Below are 17072 nucleotides of genomic sequence, written 5' to 3' on the forward strand. Positions count from 1 at the left end.
CATCCAGAACACAGCTTGTCTCTCATGTCACTGTCACCACTGCCGAAATGCACCACCCACTGCCAACCTGTGCTCACATGCACTGTTTGGTAAACATTCCATAACATTCAGGAAGTGTCAATGAATGTCAGTGGGTGCAACTTTTTTCTGCATGGAGGAATTCAGGGGCACACCTTTGCTTCACATACGCCTTCATATCAGGTACCATTTGGTCAGATTGCCCCTCTGTTGCCATCTGTCACACAGCAACAACACGTAACAGAGTCTCTGTGGGAAGGTTCAACTCTACTGCCATTCCACCAACATCTGCCTCTGACACCGTGGGCTGACATAACAAAGTAGGAGACATTACTTTCAGAGCAACCCTTGTACTCAACTACTAATGATTTTATTATATGTTTTCTCTCACTTTTATATGACACTTCTCTTTATTTTAAAAACCATATTGCAGAAGTGGCAATTGTACACAACACAGTGTATATAATGTTGACAGCTGTACAAAAGATAAATTGCTTGTTTAAAGTTAGTAATGGTAGTAGAGAGACCACAAAAGTAAATATGTTCTGGGTCTATTCACATACTTGCTAAAGGTATCCTTTGGAATCTTTAGAAAGTATCTTCATTCCTCTGTTTCCAGCTCTCTTTCTTTATCCGCAATGAAGTATTCACAGGGATTTCTAATACACTTATGTTTGCAAGCAACATGCAATGTTTGAATAAAAAAAGGATACAGCAATCATCACTTTTTAGTTTAGTATTGTATTTACTCTTCTTACTCCCAGCCATGCAATAAGAGAGCAGATTTATATGACTGCATAAATTAGTCGCACACAGTTGAAAGCACTGAGAGCTTTGACCAAGCTCAGAGCTAACTTCAGCATGAGACTTAGTTCCACAGACTTCAAACGAAAGCACAAACACACATGTTTCACCAGCTTAAGCCCAGCTATTTGAGATCTCACACGTATGAAGACAGTATTAACAAGTTGTTTAAGTAGAGCTTCACTGCTATCCAGATACTGAAGAACACCACTAAAATGTGAAAGCTAATTTTAGAAAGTTATTACCCATAAGAGACAACTTGTTTGTTTGTTTAAGATGTTGACATTGAGTATCAACTGAAATAGCATTATTTGAATGTCAAAAAGTTTACTGTTAAAAACAGGCCAAATATCTTTATTACATATTAATCTTTTAATTTGCAGAAATTATTTTCCAGTTTTTACACTGAAGCACAGCATTATTTTAATCTACTGCAAAACACGTTTTCTCAGAACAGCCAACATACTACTATTAACATTTACTTGCCTTTTTATTCATGTTGAAATCTTTATGCTTCTATTTTAGTGCGGTAATTTATGACCAATATACATCATTAAAATTAATTCACACACTGCTATTAGAAGTTCTAATTTTATACTATGCTAAAAGATGCTGACTTTCTGAGCTTAAACATATGCTAAAAACATCTGTGAAGTTACATAATTTGTATTTCAGAAACAAAAGCCATCTCTCAGGGACCGCCCTCATATTTAAATATTTGAAATACAGGGATTTCAACAACCATCAGTATGCTGCTATCCATATGACAATGTTAATGCAACACCTAGCAATTGCAGGATCAATTTTCAGGTATTTTGAACATCTTTTTTCTATATTTTATTTTACTGTATCTTACCTAAATTCAACTTTTTTTTTTTTTTTTTTTTTTTTTTTTAAACAAAGACTGATTTAATAGACTCTACCAATCTGAATCTTGAAGGGAACATTTTACATGTGCCAGTTAAGGATTATAAAATAATAGGGCTTTTTTGTTTGTTTTTTGTTTGTTTTTTTTTTTAATGAAGCACCATCAAAAATGAAACAGGCTGAAAAAAACAACAAACACTAACTGGTTTAAAAATCATGAGTAGAAGTCAGGAAAATATTCCAAATTAAAATAATTAAAATGAAAATTTCTACATGTAGGAAGACTTCATAGATGCAAAAAATGTACTCGTTATTACTCTGAAACTCGGTGCCACCAGCAAAGCTAACTTTATATTCCCTTCATGTATTCAATATCTTTTCTATCAGAACATTTAAAATATGATAGCAAAAAAATTCAGAAGACCACTTAGAGGCGACCTACAAAATACGTAGAACTGTAAGTAGATGAAGTTAGATGCACACCAACATCCACAGAATGTTACAGCCCACTTCAATCACTTTCCTAAATACTTCAGTCTTGCTCTTAAATCTAAGTTTCTAACTACTCGATTTCTCCTTTCTAACTATCTTAATTTCTTCAGTGATACTACCTCACAGACAATAATTGGAACAAAAATTTTCTCATCACATTGACTTGAACTATGAAGGTAATACTTCATGTAAATTAAAATTTGTTGAACACTCAACAAAAATGCCACAGAAAATCTCATTCCTTACATAGCTATATCCATTTCTAATCATATGCTACTTCGTATGACTGAGCTAAGTTAGGTTTCCAAATCAAAGCACTGCTATAATGTTCGTCTATTAAGTATCTTTACAAACCACAATTACTTGAAGACTGAAAACAAATTGAAAGACCTGATTGTGGAACTTTGGATAAGCTATTTTTACAATATGTTGACATCTTGAGGTCAGTAAGTCATTGTGAGTAGGCTGTCATATCCCCACGACAGCATGACTATGCTCCCTTTTCCTCTTCTTTTAGTTTTTCATGTGAAAAGAAGAATGAATGAGTGAGCGCACTGCTTCCTTACAATTAACAATGCATCCTTGCAAACAAGTCTTTCATATCTACTTTACAGAGGAATGATTCAAAAGTATCATTCAGGAAAAGCAAGGTTGAATAAATACCATTTCAGAGAAGTAGCGTTATTGCTAAAACATGTTACCACATCCCTTAAGTCCTGTTCAAAGGCAGAATAGAAATTAAAGACTTTCCCAACGGAAGTCCATAAAGATTATTTTGCCCTGCATTGCAAGAAACAAAGAAAGTGGCTTATGAGATTTTTCAAATCTTTGCAACAGTCTCTTTAAGGGGGAGTTCTGGCACAGGAGAAGTCAACAGATCCATTAGAGAATCAAAAATATCAAGATTGTGAGAACTTCTGTTTGGCATTATTCCCAGAGCAAAAAGCCACACACAAATAAATTCCTTACCATAAGCTTTATCCCAACCAGGGAGATTCTTTTCTCTCACTAGGATCTTTCCCTTAAATCTGAGTTTGACAAAATTCAAGTGACTTCTTACTTTCATAAATGTTTTAAATTACATCATCAGCTTGAAACAAACAAAAGACTTTGGTTAAATTTATTTTTATCTTTTATCTGTCACTATTATCAGCAAATTAGATCATTTCTACTGAAAGTAAGTGATTAGGAAGAAAGACATACTACCCTTCTCTTTCTCTTTTTTTCCCCGCTAGCAGCATTTTGCACACTTCTGATATGAATTTTGGAATTACAAAAGCTGAAGTTTTGTTTCTGTTGCTGAGTTCAGATAAAACATAGAAGGGAGGAGAAAAGTCCAGTGTAAGTGGAAGAACAAAAGGAAGAGGAAAACACCTATAAATCCGAACAAATTTCAGATGCAGAAGTGGAGTAAACCTTGCATACACTTCTGACTCAATTTTTTACAGCATATCCTTTATAACAATTTCTGTTTCTGCAACATGCATGCACAAAACAGTAATTTTTACCAGAAAATGCTGTCACAAAAAATGTAACTGCTGCATCTCCCTCTCTTCATCTTTTAACAAATACACACGAGCAACTATTCTTTCAGAAAAATATATTACATAAATACAGTAATGAATTAACTGTGCAATGATACATTCATGACTTTTTAAAACTTGGTTCTAAGGCTAGATATCATGGATGACATTAAAATATACCCAAATACCAAGACTCAAGACTGTCATGGATACTTGTCTTACCTATTTCCAATATACATTTTTTTTATACGAATATAAGGAGAACAAGATTCAGATTAGTGTTCCTTCAGAATACTACTGCAAATCCATATGCCTTTACATCAGTCTAAGGACTCAATTTCTTATACAATCACACTAAACATAACCATCTTCTTGTCACTTCCTAAGTCCTTTAAAGCTCATCCCACATATTTCTCAATCAATTGCACAATATTAGAAGTTGATTCAACCCTCACATAGGCACACAACGCAAACCTCTATCAAATACTAATTTTCCAAAAAAGCATTATCAAACTTATTCTCATCATCACAGTATGCACAAGAGCAACCATCCATAAATATTCAAATAACCTTCTCAATTTTTTTCTTAACTCTCCACAAAAACCTTGCTACAGTGCATACAAACACAACTCACTACATGACAAGTTTATCACGATGACCAATAAAGTCTCATCAATCTGATAGACTACTTTAAGTATGAATTTCTTTTCTTGTCTCAGTTCGAATATTAGACTCAAGACACTTTTTTTCCCGCAATAAAAGTGGTAGGAGATATTCTTCCCAACCTTCCTCCATTCTGTCGTGGAATTCACAATGCACTGCTCCAACATGTGAAAAACCAAGTGCTTCTGACTATGCAATAACCTGAATGGCAAAACCAACATAGGTAAAAATCGCTTTTCTAATATTTTTCTTGCTTCACCAAACACACAAAGCATATCACAGAACGACTGTTAACTCACCAATGAATTTCACTTTTTTTTTTTTTAATCTTCATGAGGTGAAGACTGTCATTAGTATTCCTAGCCATCGATAATATATAACATACTGCTAAAAAACCACAACATTACAAGTTTTGAAAATAAATGAAGATAAAATTAACAAGTTGTTTTTTTTTTTTTAAATTTATTGCATTACCTTCTTCAAGGATGGGTCTCAGCACAACAAATGGGATCTCCTGCAGTGGTTCCATATGCTTGTGGCCAGCACTCATAATCTTTATCTGGGGCAAGCAGACCACAAGTGTGCCAGGCATAGTGGCCTGCCCATGGTACCAGCTTCGGACGGTCCCAGGAATGTCACCTGATACAATGGTACTTGGAGAAGGCAGGCTGTCATTTGGAAGGAATACACAACACGACTGCACTTCAAGCTGAAAAAACAAAGTCAAGAAAGATTTCTCAGAAATAGATTATCATTCATTTTGGTACAAAATCTCAACCTACTCATCTATCACAGATGATTTTAAATGCTCTTTATTCTACGTAGAATTAAGAGGAAAGATGACACAAAAGGTTTAAAAATACTATGTACTTGTAATAATGTTAAAACTAACAATTACTCATTGGTTTATGGAATAAGTGGAAAGAAAAGAGTCAGCCTGGCCTGTAATTTCATCAAAAATGTGTTGCCATGCAAACTAAATCTACCTATCTTTCTTTTGACAGGAAGCATGACTGAACTAGAAAGTCCCGTTCTTCTGGCAGTACATCATCTTTTGTTAGCAAGAGTGGGTAATTCTGTTTCTAATTTGCAGTCAAGAATAAGGAGTAAGTACAAAAAGTTTATTTAGGCAAACTAGAAAATATATTAACGTTAGCATAAAACTAAGTTTAAAATAAATAGGTGTATAAAGAAAAAGACAAATAAAGTTCAGCTTCTAAGAGCAATCAGAAGTAGCACACTTGATTTCATATGAACTTACTGTTCTTTATTTACAAACAATGCTGTTACTCTGAAAAATTTGTGACCATTCTGTTATCTCTTTTTGATCTTCCAGCAACTAAACGAGTACAAATGTAGAACTGAGCTCATCACGATTTGTTAATTCTGAGGAAGTATAAGCTGCAGAGTGTTACAGTCTTGGCTTGTAGAAGCAGTATTCTGCACCTGGATATCAAATAGCCCTAACAGCCTGCACGCTTGAATGCTTTGTTAAGCAAGCACAAACTACGATTCACTTCACTTCTTCACAATAGTTTGGAAAAGTGTAGCGTACAAAATATTGGATAGAAGATGTTATTTGCAATTGTGATAAAAGAACATTTGTTTGTGGTAAACTTATGTAACACCTCTCCCATTTGACATCATAGCTTAAAACTGATAACCAAGGTTTGTACGCCATACCGCCTTTCTTTAAGGCTATTAATCCTTTGAGACTGCAATACTGATTTGTAATAGAACTGAAATTTTCAGCACCGTAAGTACTTTGCCAGCCTTGTGAGAACACAGATATTCATCTTCATTTCAGCATATTTGTGCCCTTTTGCTTACACGAACTGACAAGAATTCACTGCAGAAAAATATAAGTAGAATTTTGCAAAAATAAATACATTGCTACATGAAGGCTGTGTTTGTTTCTCATTTTAGAACTGTTTGAGTTGTAAAATGAAGTTAATTACATCTTTGATAAGTAGTTTATTGATCCAAGGTTACAGAGCATACTTTATTTATACCGGATGAAAAGCAACAGTGTATTCTTACAGATGTAATAGATTTGGATTTTTTTTTTTTAATGGTAAATTAGTCGTGTCAATTTGCAAAGATTTTTACAGTGACACATCAGATCACTTTCTGGTCTATTAGTAATTAGTTGCAGGTCAAACTATTGTGGGATAATGATAAATAGATGACTAAATAAGTTATGATCAGTATAATTTTTGTTTTATCAGTCCACTTACTGAGAAAACAGTTTACAATAGATCACCCATATATATATATTTTTTTTCATGATGACCAACATCAAATGCTGCCTGCCTAAACCAAACCATGTGGTTAAATTAATTCAAAAATTCCATCAGCTTGGAGGGAAACAATACTTTATCACACTACTGGCAGAGGATCTACAGGAGATGTTTTACAGAGTACTCTTGAGATCTCAGTACTCAGAGCTTTTACACTTATTTGCAGTTCAGTACAGCTTGGTTGACAAGTTCTTCAGACCATTTCTGTTTTATTGTACTTCACTACATCAAGAATACTGAAGTGAAATCACAATAGTTCCACCCCTTTCAGATGCTCGAGGAAAATTTGCAGATACACAGATGGATATTTTGGTATTCATTTTCAGATGATTGCACGGGAGTTGTAAACCATACCAAAATTCATGGCCTATGATAGCATTAAGCGCCAATCTGTAATATTACAGATTTACTTACAGACACAGTTTGCATATTTATGCTTCATTTTATATGAATAAATGTAATTTGCAAAACATTACTGCAGCATTTCAGAAGCCAGCACAATGAATATACAACAAAATTCCACATTTTAGGGCAAGTCATGCAATTATTGTGACTATATAAGAAATTATCAACTTGAACGCTCAAGGGCCTATTACGTGCAAATCTGAGCATTTGAATTGCACCTGCTGAACTTCTCAAAGGCAGGTTCTGCTTATACATCACTACCAACATCAGTGGTTTTTCTTTTTTGCCTGACAGAGTCTGGACACCCGATTAACAACAAGTTCCACTGTAGGAATGGAAGAGTGCACCTGAAAGGGTAGAATAAAACATCGGACAAAAAGAGAGAACGTGTGCTACAGCTTGCTTCACCAATCAGAAAGTGCTTTAAAATATACGTTGTTTAAATATCTTAAAAGTAAGCGACATCAATAGCATATATTTAAGCTATCATATAAATCTTTTTACACTTTTTAAATAACTGTTAAAGTGTGTGTCTAAAATTGTGAATTTAATGTAAAATGTGACTGATTTATGTAGCGGAATATAAATCTGCAACAGTAAATCTTGCATTAATGTAAGGATCTGACAATCCAAGGGAAAGAAAATGAAGTAATCTGCCAGTAAGAAGTCCTGAAGCTGGGGGTCAGATCCTGTTCATGGAAACCATCTGGTTGGGACCCTCCAAGCCACACCAAACACAAATGATCTTTTAAAAAAATATCCTATTCATTAACGCTTCGCAGCTGTGCTGAGTGTTACTTCATTTTTCCATGGCAACATCCTTTCTGTTTCAAGGATCTTATTTCAGTTTTGGTAGCAACGTGTTCTTTTGCCAATACTGAACACATTCATGTGTTAAAGAGAAGGAATTATTACAAATTCTTGAAACAGTATCACCCTCTATTTTCATTTCTATTATGTCAAGGCCTACACACGCTAAGTAACGTACGCTAATGATAAACCTATGAAGCAGGCAGTAGTTTCTCTTCTACTTTCAAAATGTTAACCAAAGCATATTGCTCTAAGCTTTTACTAATACATAAACCTCAAAAAGCATAATGACTTAAAGATCTCGGTTATATAAAAAGGAAAGTATTTAGTTACTGGAATAAATTGACTATTTTAGTTCATATTTTAAAAGAAGAAAGCATTGCTCTATAGGGAGAACTATGAAATACATACCCTGCAAAAGAATTAGGCTTTCATAACTGTGAAGTAGATGGAAGAGAGCAACCCGAACAAGTGACAGTCCACAGTTATGCAAAAGCACAACAAAGAGGGAAAGCTTACGCAAGAACCTCTGCAGTCTTTCACGATGGTGACACAATGAGATTAATTTCCCCAACCCATGTTTTATAGCCATTTAAACCAATTAGAGGTGTTGAAGATGACCTACTAGGTGACACTCATAAAGCTGTCTCCTCGAAAATGGCCCCTCTCCACACTAATCATCATCCATCATATTCTCTCGTCAGAAAGGCTGATGTCTTTTTCAGGGATCTTCATAATTACTTCCAAAACTGTGAAGATCTACTGTTACAAATCTCAGGTAGGTGTTATGCTTAGCCCCCAGCATACAAATTTGTCCAACCCAACTTGACCATTTGCAGCTGAATCAGATAGCACTGTCCACTAGAATTTAAAAAGGCCAGAATTTCATGTTTTCAAGTACAACAAAAAAACAAAAGATGCAAAAATAAAGTTGAGCACATAACTGCGAGAACTGAATGAGCAGGCTGCCTGTACACAGAAATGAATATAACAAGGATCCACTACATTTTCTTAGACCTCTTGAAACACCGTCTTAGCACTATGAAGTATTCCTGCTTTTTCCCTAAGCAAGGTTCATTTAAATAAGCCTTTATTTAGTAATGAAGAATTTTATTTTTTTGACAGTTCTTTGTAAGTAACCATGTTAAGAAATCACCTCATCTCCTAACTGCTGAATATGAATAAAACTGGTCATAGCTGCCATTGTTATAAGTCACAAAGTCTCTACCGGACCCAAGAATAAAAAGAATGCTGTTCAAGGAACTCTACTAAATCTCATCCTTAGAGTTATTACAGTCAATGTTTCACTTTGACTGAAATTTGTATAAGTTATGTGCCTCAAAGAAAATATTATTTTCAATAATTTCAGGAAACAGACTCATTTTTTCAAATAATTTCAGGGATATTTAAAGGCATGTGGAATAGCTGGCTACGTTTTATACGCAATAATTACACTCTTACTTAGCTGGCATTCATTACAAGATTAGTCATTAATTCATTTGCTTTTAATACAGATCCTTCATTTTTCTCACTGGAATCCAGTATTTGCGACCAATTAAAAATAATTGTGTTTATACGGCTTCACAATTCTAGCAACTATTAGTTTGAAGAACACGTGAAAAGTGAGTATTAATCTCTTACATGGTGTAACTGCCAAGAAGACTTCAAGGCTGCATATAAAATCCTACAACAACTAAATAATAAAAGCAACTTTCTACAGTAAAGTACGAAAGTCTTTTCACTCAAATACTAATAGCTTACCACAATTCCAATGCACAAAATCGTCATGCAATATTCTATCATTAGCAAGCCAGAGTTAGGGCTAAGCAAGCACCAGCTTTGGATCCAAAATAAACTTTCCAGTTATTACGGTTCCAAGCACTTTTACTTGCTCAAACTTCCACTAAAAGAATAATCCTTTGATGATTTTAAGTTATGAAGTTCTGCTTTATCTGATGACAACTGTAGACTTCGCTGTTCTACAAACATGTTAATAGAAGATCCAGGAACATGAAAATAGCTTCAGAAAAAGGTGCTCAAGTATTTAAACTAAAAAAAAAATATTACAGAAATTTGGCTTTTTCCTATCCACAAAAAATCTAAACACGTATTTTATTAAAGGTATAAATGTATTATACTATACTTAAACTGAGAAACGGTCAACCCTGATCTTGTTATCCACACATCGCTTTTCACAGATTCAGCTTTCCCACTGTGGTTAATATTGAAAGAAAGAACTGTGCATATGTTTTTTTGTCTTGAAAAACATATCCAAAGAAAATGGCTAGACAGACTGCTAAGCAATAACAAGAAGGACAGTAAGCAATGTACCAATCAATGGCATTTCACTAAGAAAGGCTACCACACATCTGTTTGGAAACATTCTTGGCGACTGCACAATGCCTTGGAGTTTGCAGCTACTTCTTCCGGTAACACACACTGTCCTCTGCCAAGAGACTGGCATCTGCTTTACCAAGTATGGCTGAAGCACTGGGATGAAACATATCAAAAGTGTGTAAACCACTGTGTGATTTCACAGGAATTTCATCACTGATAAAAATTAAAAATATGGCTACATACACATAATGCTGAAAATTGAAAGCATCCAAATACCATGCCAAAAAACCCACAGCAAAATAAAACTCACCTGTATAAGCTAAATAAATCTAGAAGTATAGTACCTAAACTAAATAAATAATAAATAATCAATAATATAGAAAATTTGTACCTAATAGGAAACAAAAAGAAAAGAAAAAAAATTATACCACCAGTAGCTCTAGATCACTCGTGTTATGTAATAGTAAAGATACATTTACAAATTACTCTTTGAGAAAACACATGCCTAGCACTTTTCATCCACCACTTTTCATCCCCACAGAAAAACCCTAAACTTATTTTTTCTTAGTAATATAAACTTATTAACTGTTGAGTAAGTGACCCATTCTTCAAACCAAATTCACTTTGTTAGTGGCTCATGCAACAAAGCTAGCAATGAAAAATATGAGCAGAAGAAACATACAATATCTTTGTCCTGATTCATCTTCTGCTGTTTCAAAAGGATTCAGTTCTTCACCATCATCCTAATTATTATTTTTGTGACTTACACCATAGGTATGGTTTACATAATGAGTTTCATTGCGTTAGGTATCACACAGACATTACAAAAACACTCTGTTTCCTTCAAACAACTTAGAAACGATCTCCCCCGACTCTTCTTATCTAGTCATTCTCATCTGCAGCACGATGACATTAAGAAAGAATGGAAAACAAACAAAATACTCATGAAACAATGATGAAATAGCTATCTGAAAGCAAAGTTAAGTTGTCTCCTTAAGTGTCTCCTCAGCTTTACTATGCAGTTAAGTCACAAACCTGATGGTTTTGCTCAGGATATATTAAATTTCCGATCTTTCATATATTTTGATCCTCAATTATCTTCGGCAAGTGAAAGCATCAAAAGAGAACATTCTGGGAGCAGAAGGCTGTATATAAATATTTTTCTTGGTAGGGAAGAGGGAAAAAAAACATTCATTTCTGCCAATAAATTTTATTTTATTTTACTTTAATATGGAAATAGTTCTGCTACTACATGTCGGTGTTCTAAAGGATGAAACATCATAGGTGGACCATAAAATACTACTCTCATTGAACATACTGTTCAAAAGGCACTGTTCATAATAATTCTAAATTAGTGTAATTTCCAAGCACACACTTGACATATGTGTGGAAGAACAGAGTCCTAATGATAGCACTTCTAAATCATCTAGCTTTAGATATGTAATCAAAACAGTGGATTTCTAACATTGCCTTTTTTGTGCATAGCACGCATATATTTGGATACATGAAATCCCTGCTTTTACTGATCTCAGATCACAATCTAAAACAGTGTAGGATTAAATATTTTAATCTGACTGATCATCTGATTGTTCTCGATAAAAAGGCACATGCGTAAGCATCCGACCCATCACAGCAGAACACTGTTTCGTATCACACAACCACTCAAAAATTATGCATCATACACTTCTTGTTCAATTATGTTTAGCAAGGTTGATATTCATCAAATCTAACTATCGATAAAAAGGTAGCTAACTACTTTTATAATAGAGAAGTATGCCAAGCATTTTTCCCTTGATGTAACTCTTAAAACGATCTACCCCTTAAATATAGAAAAGCATTTTGAAAACTAATAATTGAAAATGAAAGAATTCTTAGCTTAATTTACCAAAACTCTCTACTTTATTTTTCAGCCTCTAGGACTTTGAAACTACTGAAATAAAACAATAAAACCTTAGAGCTCCTTTAAACACCCTTCATAAAAAGCACTAGGATACATAAAAAATATCATAAAGTTTGGAAAGACATAGTTTTTCTCACTTCCTTTTCATCTTACCTGAAGTGTAAGGCGCTTAACTGCATTCCATACTATTCCAATAAATTCTTTCATTCTTTCTTCAGGACTTCTGCAGCCTTCAGATGAGTTCAGCATGGTTTTCACAGGAAGTGATAGAGGGCGAGATTCTAATGCAAACAACAAAATTCAGCTGTATCAATAATATATAACGTAACATAGGGGCAGCACAGAAAAAGATTACTTATTTTAAATTCTAGAAGAGACCTCATTTCACTACAAAACTCACTATCTCACCATCTCTGAGATAACAGTGCATAGCAGAAGTTTCTATTGCTAGTTTCAAACTTGGCAGTACAACTGCATCAGTTAAGCCTGTTGAGAAATGCAATGTGTCAAAAGCACTTGGAGAAATTCTTAATTTCTTAACATAAATTGTTAAGTAAATATTATGAAGAAAGCATAACCTAAGCAAATTAAGTCAGTTTCCAAAGTGTGATAACCTATTTGGCGACGGAATAGCAGCAAATATATGCTTTCACATACATTGCTGCCAGGGTAATCTGGAAAAGGTTTTAGCTTTTCAAAGTTGTAAGAAATGAAGTCCATATTACATTACAGCCACTAAGTAGTTTTCTATTAAAATAAGTAAATAAATAAATAAATAAATCACTTAGCATAAACTGCAAGTATGCATTAAAAAAAACCTGAAAATGGAACAATTTTGTCAAATTTAAGAGGTACAGAAGTAACTGAAATATTTCAGGAAATATTTCAGCTAAATTCAATGATTTCTAGTAAAGCGGTAAGCTTCCTTAAATCTTTAGGCTTTCAGTAACATGAATATAAAAAGATTTTAGATAGTACTAGCATTAAATTGAATATAAGCAAAATAGCAATACAAAAAGGGAATGGATCAAGTAGTAATTTCAGAATCATTAAAAATGCTTAAGGAGTACACAGTTCCTCCCGTGATCTCTTACAGGATATGTTCTCCTCCTTGTAGGTTTTGGGATATGCATCAAATTATTGCCAGCCTCCTCAATATTTCCAGTATCGGTGTACATCTTATTGAGCTGACAAAACTGCAAAATTAAAATCTCCACAAGTGTGACTATTTATGTATCCAAATTATACAGACAGGAGAAATCTGCAGCACAACTACAGAAAAACTCTCAAAATGGAATTATGCTATCAGTACAACTCAGGTGGGCAAAATTCTGTGCCCCTTTATATGTGTCACTGGTCTTCATTCAGTTTTGAACATGCAAGTAAACATCCAAAGAATTAAAAATGAAATAGCTGAAAGGTGAATTTCTGCTAACAGTGTGCAAAGTTTGTGCCACTTAAAGAATAATTTTGATATTTTTTTAATCAAGGCTAAAAATGATCAGAGTTGATTAATATTCTGGGCACAATCCTTCAACAATTAATATTTGAATGATCTGAAAGGAAAGAGAAGCATGATATTAAACCAAGGAGGATTCAAACGATTCTAAGATGGTAAAAGAGTGAGAATCTGAGCCAGACCTTTCTGGCTGCAAAAATGGATCTGTTACAATTATAGACAGTTAAAACTGGATCATTAGAATGCAGAAAGCACGACATTTCAGGATTGTTTGCTGTCAGTTGTGCCGGAAAGACAAGAAGTAAATTTTCCATATGGAAAAGCACCATGGAGTAACAATAATCTTTTCTTTTTTTTGACTTTGTCGCCATGTAGTGAGCATTCAATCCATACTACAAACATATCATGTTAAAATTAAGACATTTAGTGAGGAACAGGCACTGCCTTTTAAAATTCTTGGTATGGCAGAGCTGAATTCACAACACATTCTTTGTGTAGGCAGGCCCTATGCTGCACATAATACAAGGTAAGAATCAGGAACAGCTCGAGTAAGAAGAAAGATTAAAACAACAGAGTGGAACAGAGAACTCAGTACAAGGGTGGGTAAAGGGGAGGACATTATGTAAAGTCACTCTGAGCCTTTGAAAATATCAGAGGGAGGAATTCCTCAGGTTAGGATGAGAAGACAAATACAATATAAAACTATTCTTCAGCACAGTCAGCAAGGAATATTAACACCTTATGACACTTGACAAGCGCATTTCTCATGAATGGGATCTAAGACTAGGTTTTGCTCCAGTTTGTCATGTCTTCTTAACTGGGAAACACATCACTAAATCTCTCTCATCAAAGGGAACCAATCATCTAATGCCAGAAATCGATGCCTATGAACTAAAAATAGAATTAGATAGCTGAAACTTCATTTGTTTTTCTCTATGTATGCGCAACTTAAATCTGCAAAGCTGTTCTGTTTCTAATTCCAGGAGTACCTACAATAGACAACAGCTTCACTCTAATACCCCATACTCAACAAAAGATGGAAAAAAAGAAAGCCTCTGAAATGCAAACAACATAAAGTCTCATTCAATCAGAAATCCTGAAAAATAGAGAAGTAATAAGAGGTGTCTGATAATAAGATACGCTTCAGGGTGGAAACAAACTAATTCAGAAATAACTGTTGTAACTTCTGAAAAAGTGAAGAAAGAAGTAATCTGTTCCCTTTTTTTGTTGTTTCCCTTTTTTCTTGTCTTTTTTTTTTTTTTTTAACCCTGTAGTGATAAGAACAACAGCTTTGTCTAGAGGGATACTGAGGCAGAACAATGTCAGCCTTGCCTGATGAGAAATTGTATCAGGAGATGACAGTTGCTAAGAGTCTGTAGTCTGGTATGGCTATTCAGTGTGTTTGGCTACTCCTCTATAGTAGATACTTAGACTGGATCAGCTCCATCTGTCTCAGTATGAAGGTTAATCTACTAAAATAATTATGCTACTCAGCTACTACTGAACTGAAAAATCCAGGAACATTTCCTGGCACAGTAATCAGTCCTGTGCTGAAGCCAGGAGCCAGTCAGCAATAGCTGGATAGAAAATAGGATTTGTCTGAAACATTTACAAAACTGTTGAGAAAGGAAAAAGGAGAGGGGGGTTGCCTTGGGTTGTACAAAGCTGAATTTTAAAGAAAACCAATGTATTGATTCCTGCTTTGTTCTCAAGTCCCATAACGCCTAAGTGCTATTTTAGTACAAACATACACCGCATCTTTTTCAAAGCAGTCACTCAGGGGCTGCCATGCTCCCCAAATTCAGAGGACACACCGTAATGTCTGTACTGAACAGACTTTGAAAAGGACTGATCAGCTTCAACCAGGATTGAGCTATCAAGAGCAATAATTTCCGCAACTCATTTCACCATTTATTGTTAGAGTTGCAGTCTTTCCAAATTAATTGTGTCTTCTCTTTGTAGATGACACTATGCAAGACTTACAGGCATAAGTTCTAGATATAGATTGTGCTTGTTTTTTTTTTATAAAGACATAGGTCTCTCCTTTTTTTTCTGGCTTACCAGGAACTGTTTGCTTTAGAAATCTGATCAACAAAACAGATGTTCTAAAAATAAAAATAACTTTGGGAAAATTAGTGCTATATTTAGTGACTTTAGAACTCAAAAGAGAAAATAAACTCTTTGAAGTGATATGATTTGGGGGCAAATGGACATTTCCTCTAATAAATAAAAGCAAAGACCAAAGATAAGAGGTTTTCTACTACTGGGCTGAGGACCACCAGTCATCTGTACTCATCAGCGGCCTCATGCTTTTGGTTCTGCCTTCATTACAACTGGTAATTGACCTCAAAGCAGGTAAATTACAATGCCAATATCTTATTCCTATTTTGTAGGTGGTGCAGTTCTATCATGTCTCATTCTTCCGACACAAGACTCCTTTCTCCTGGCCCAGTGTGTGCCCGGGTAGTTTATAAATATACAAGGGAGAGCAGCTCCTTTCTGGTTAGAAAAGGCCATCTTGCTGCAGGCAAACCCATACTGTCAGCATTCTCAAAAAGCTTAGAAATGAACGTCAAGTTTCATACACAGATACCCACGCCACAGTCATCAGCAGGATAGTCTCTCCCCAGTGCATGACTTTACTCAAGATGTACATCATATGACCTCAGCATGCTAGGCAAGCTTTCCTTCCCACCTCACATCATCTGTCTTATACTTCTCACACGCTAGAAATGAGCTAAGCTGAGAAAAACGCTACTGCAAGTTAACCATAGATACTAAGAGGCCATGGCAGCAGCAAAACACACGAACAGTAAATGAAGTCGAGGGAAAGCTCTTTCTGGAAAGATTTGTCTAATAAAATTACAAATTGTCTCTGTAGTGTCAAAGTACTCATTGGGGTTTCTTAATAAATATATGTATTTTCATGCATTAGATACAGTTTTTTTTTATCAGAAATAGAAAAAAAAAGTGCTTGCTACTAATGCAAGCCATTAAGGAACTGATCAAGGAGTCTGAGGGATTAGAAATGAGATTGAAAAGCAGTGGAGGAGAAAATTCAAACTTCAAAGAACTCTGGAAAAAAAGATGAAAATCTAAATGGACTAGAGATTTTTATTTTTTTTTAATTTTTTGTTTCAGAAGATTAACTAGTTTCTTCATATGCTATAGAAAAAACACAGCACACCCACCACCTACTTAAAATTCCTTTTTTTTTTTCCCTTTTCTGTTAACCAGCAGTTTTCAGCTTCCATGTATAATACGAGCTAAAGCAAAAATCACTAAAACTCTTATATAAAAGCCTGTTTGACTTTTGGTTGCCATTTCAGTTTTCTTCCTACGTTTATATATTTTTGTATTTGTAGAACAACATACATGCCTATATACAGAGATACATGAAAGTGTTACAAATGAATCACGCTTTTATATATTATTATGCCAAAGGAACAAATTTTGTTCTCAGTACAATTCATTTCCATGCAGTAATTTTGCTC

General features: G+C 34.6%; 1 protein-coding gene across 6 annotated transcripts in view; it reads right to left on the reverse strand.

Annotated features, from left to right (window-relative positions):
* Positions 1-17072, reverse strand: part of VPS13B (vacuolar protein sorting 13 homolog B) — a 417159-nt gene that overhangs the window by 197388 nt on the left and 202699 nt on the right. For all 6 annotated transcript variants that reach the window (XM_042834797.1, XM_042834830.1, XM_042834815.1 and 3 more), the window contains exons 22-23: positions 12273-12400; positions 4842-5076 (exon numbers count right to left, since the gene is read on the reverse strand). In XM_042834797.1, coding sequence (XP_042690731.1) covers positions 4842-5076; positions 12273-12400 — 363 coding nt within the window. The remainder of the gene's footprint in view (positions 1-4841; positions 5077-12272; positions 12401-17072) is intronic.

The sequence above is a fragment of the Centrocercus urophasianus genome, unplaced genomic scaffold (genome assembly GCF_019232065.1).
Source record: "Centrocercus urophasianus isolate 14NV4802_14NV808 unplaced genomic scaffold, USGS_Curo_1.0 seq_11, whole genome shotgun sequence".
In the NCBI taxonomy this organism is placed as follows: domain Eukaryota; kingdom Metazoa; phylum Chordata; class Aves; order Galliformes; family Phasianidae; genus Centrocercus; species Centrocercus urophasianus.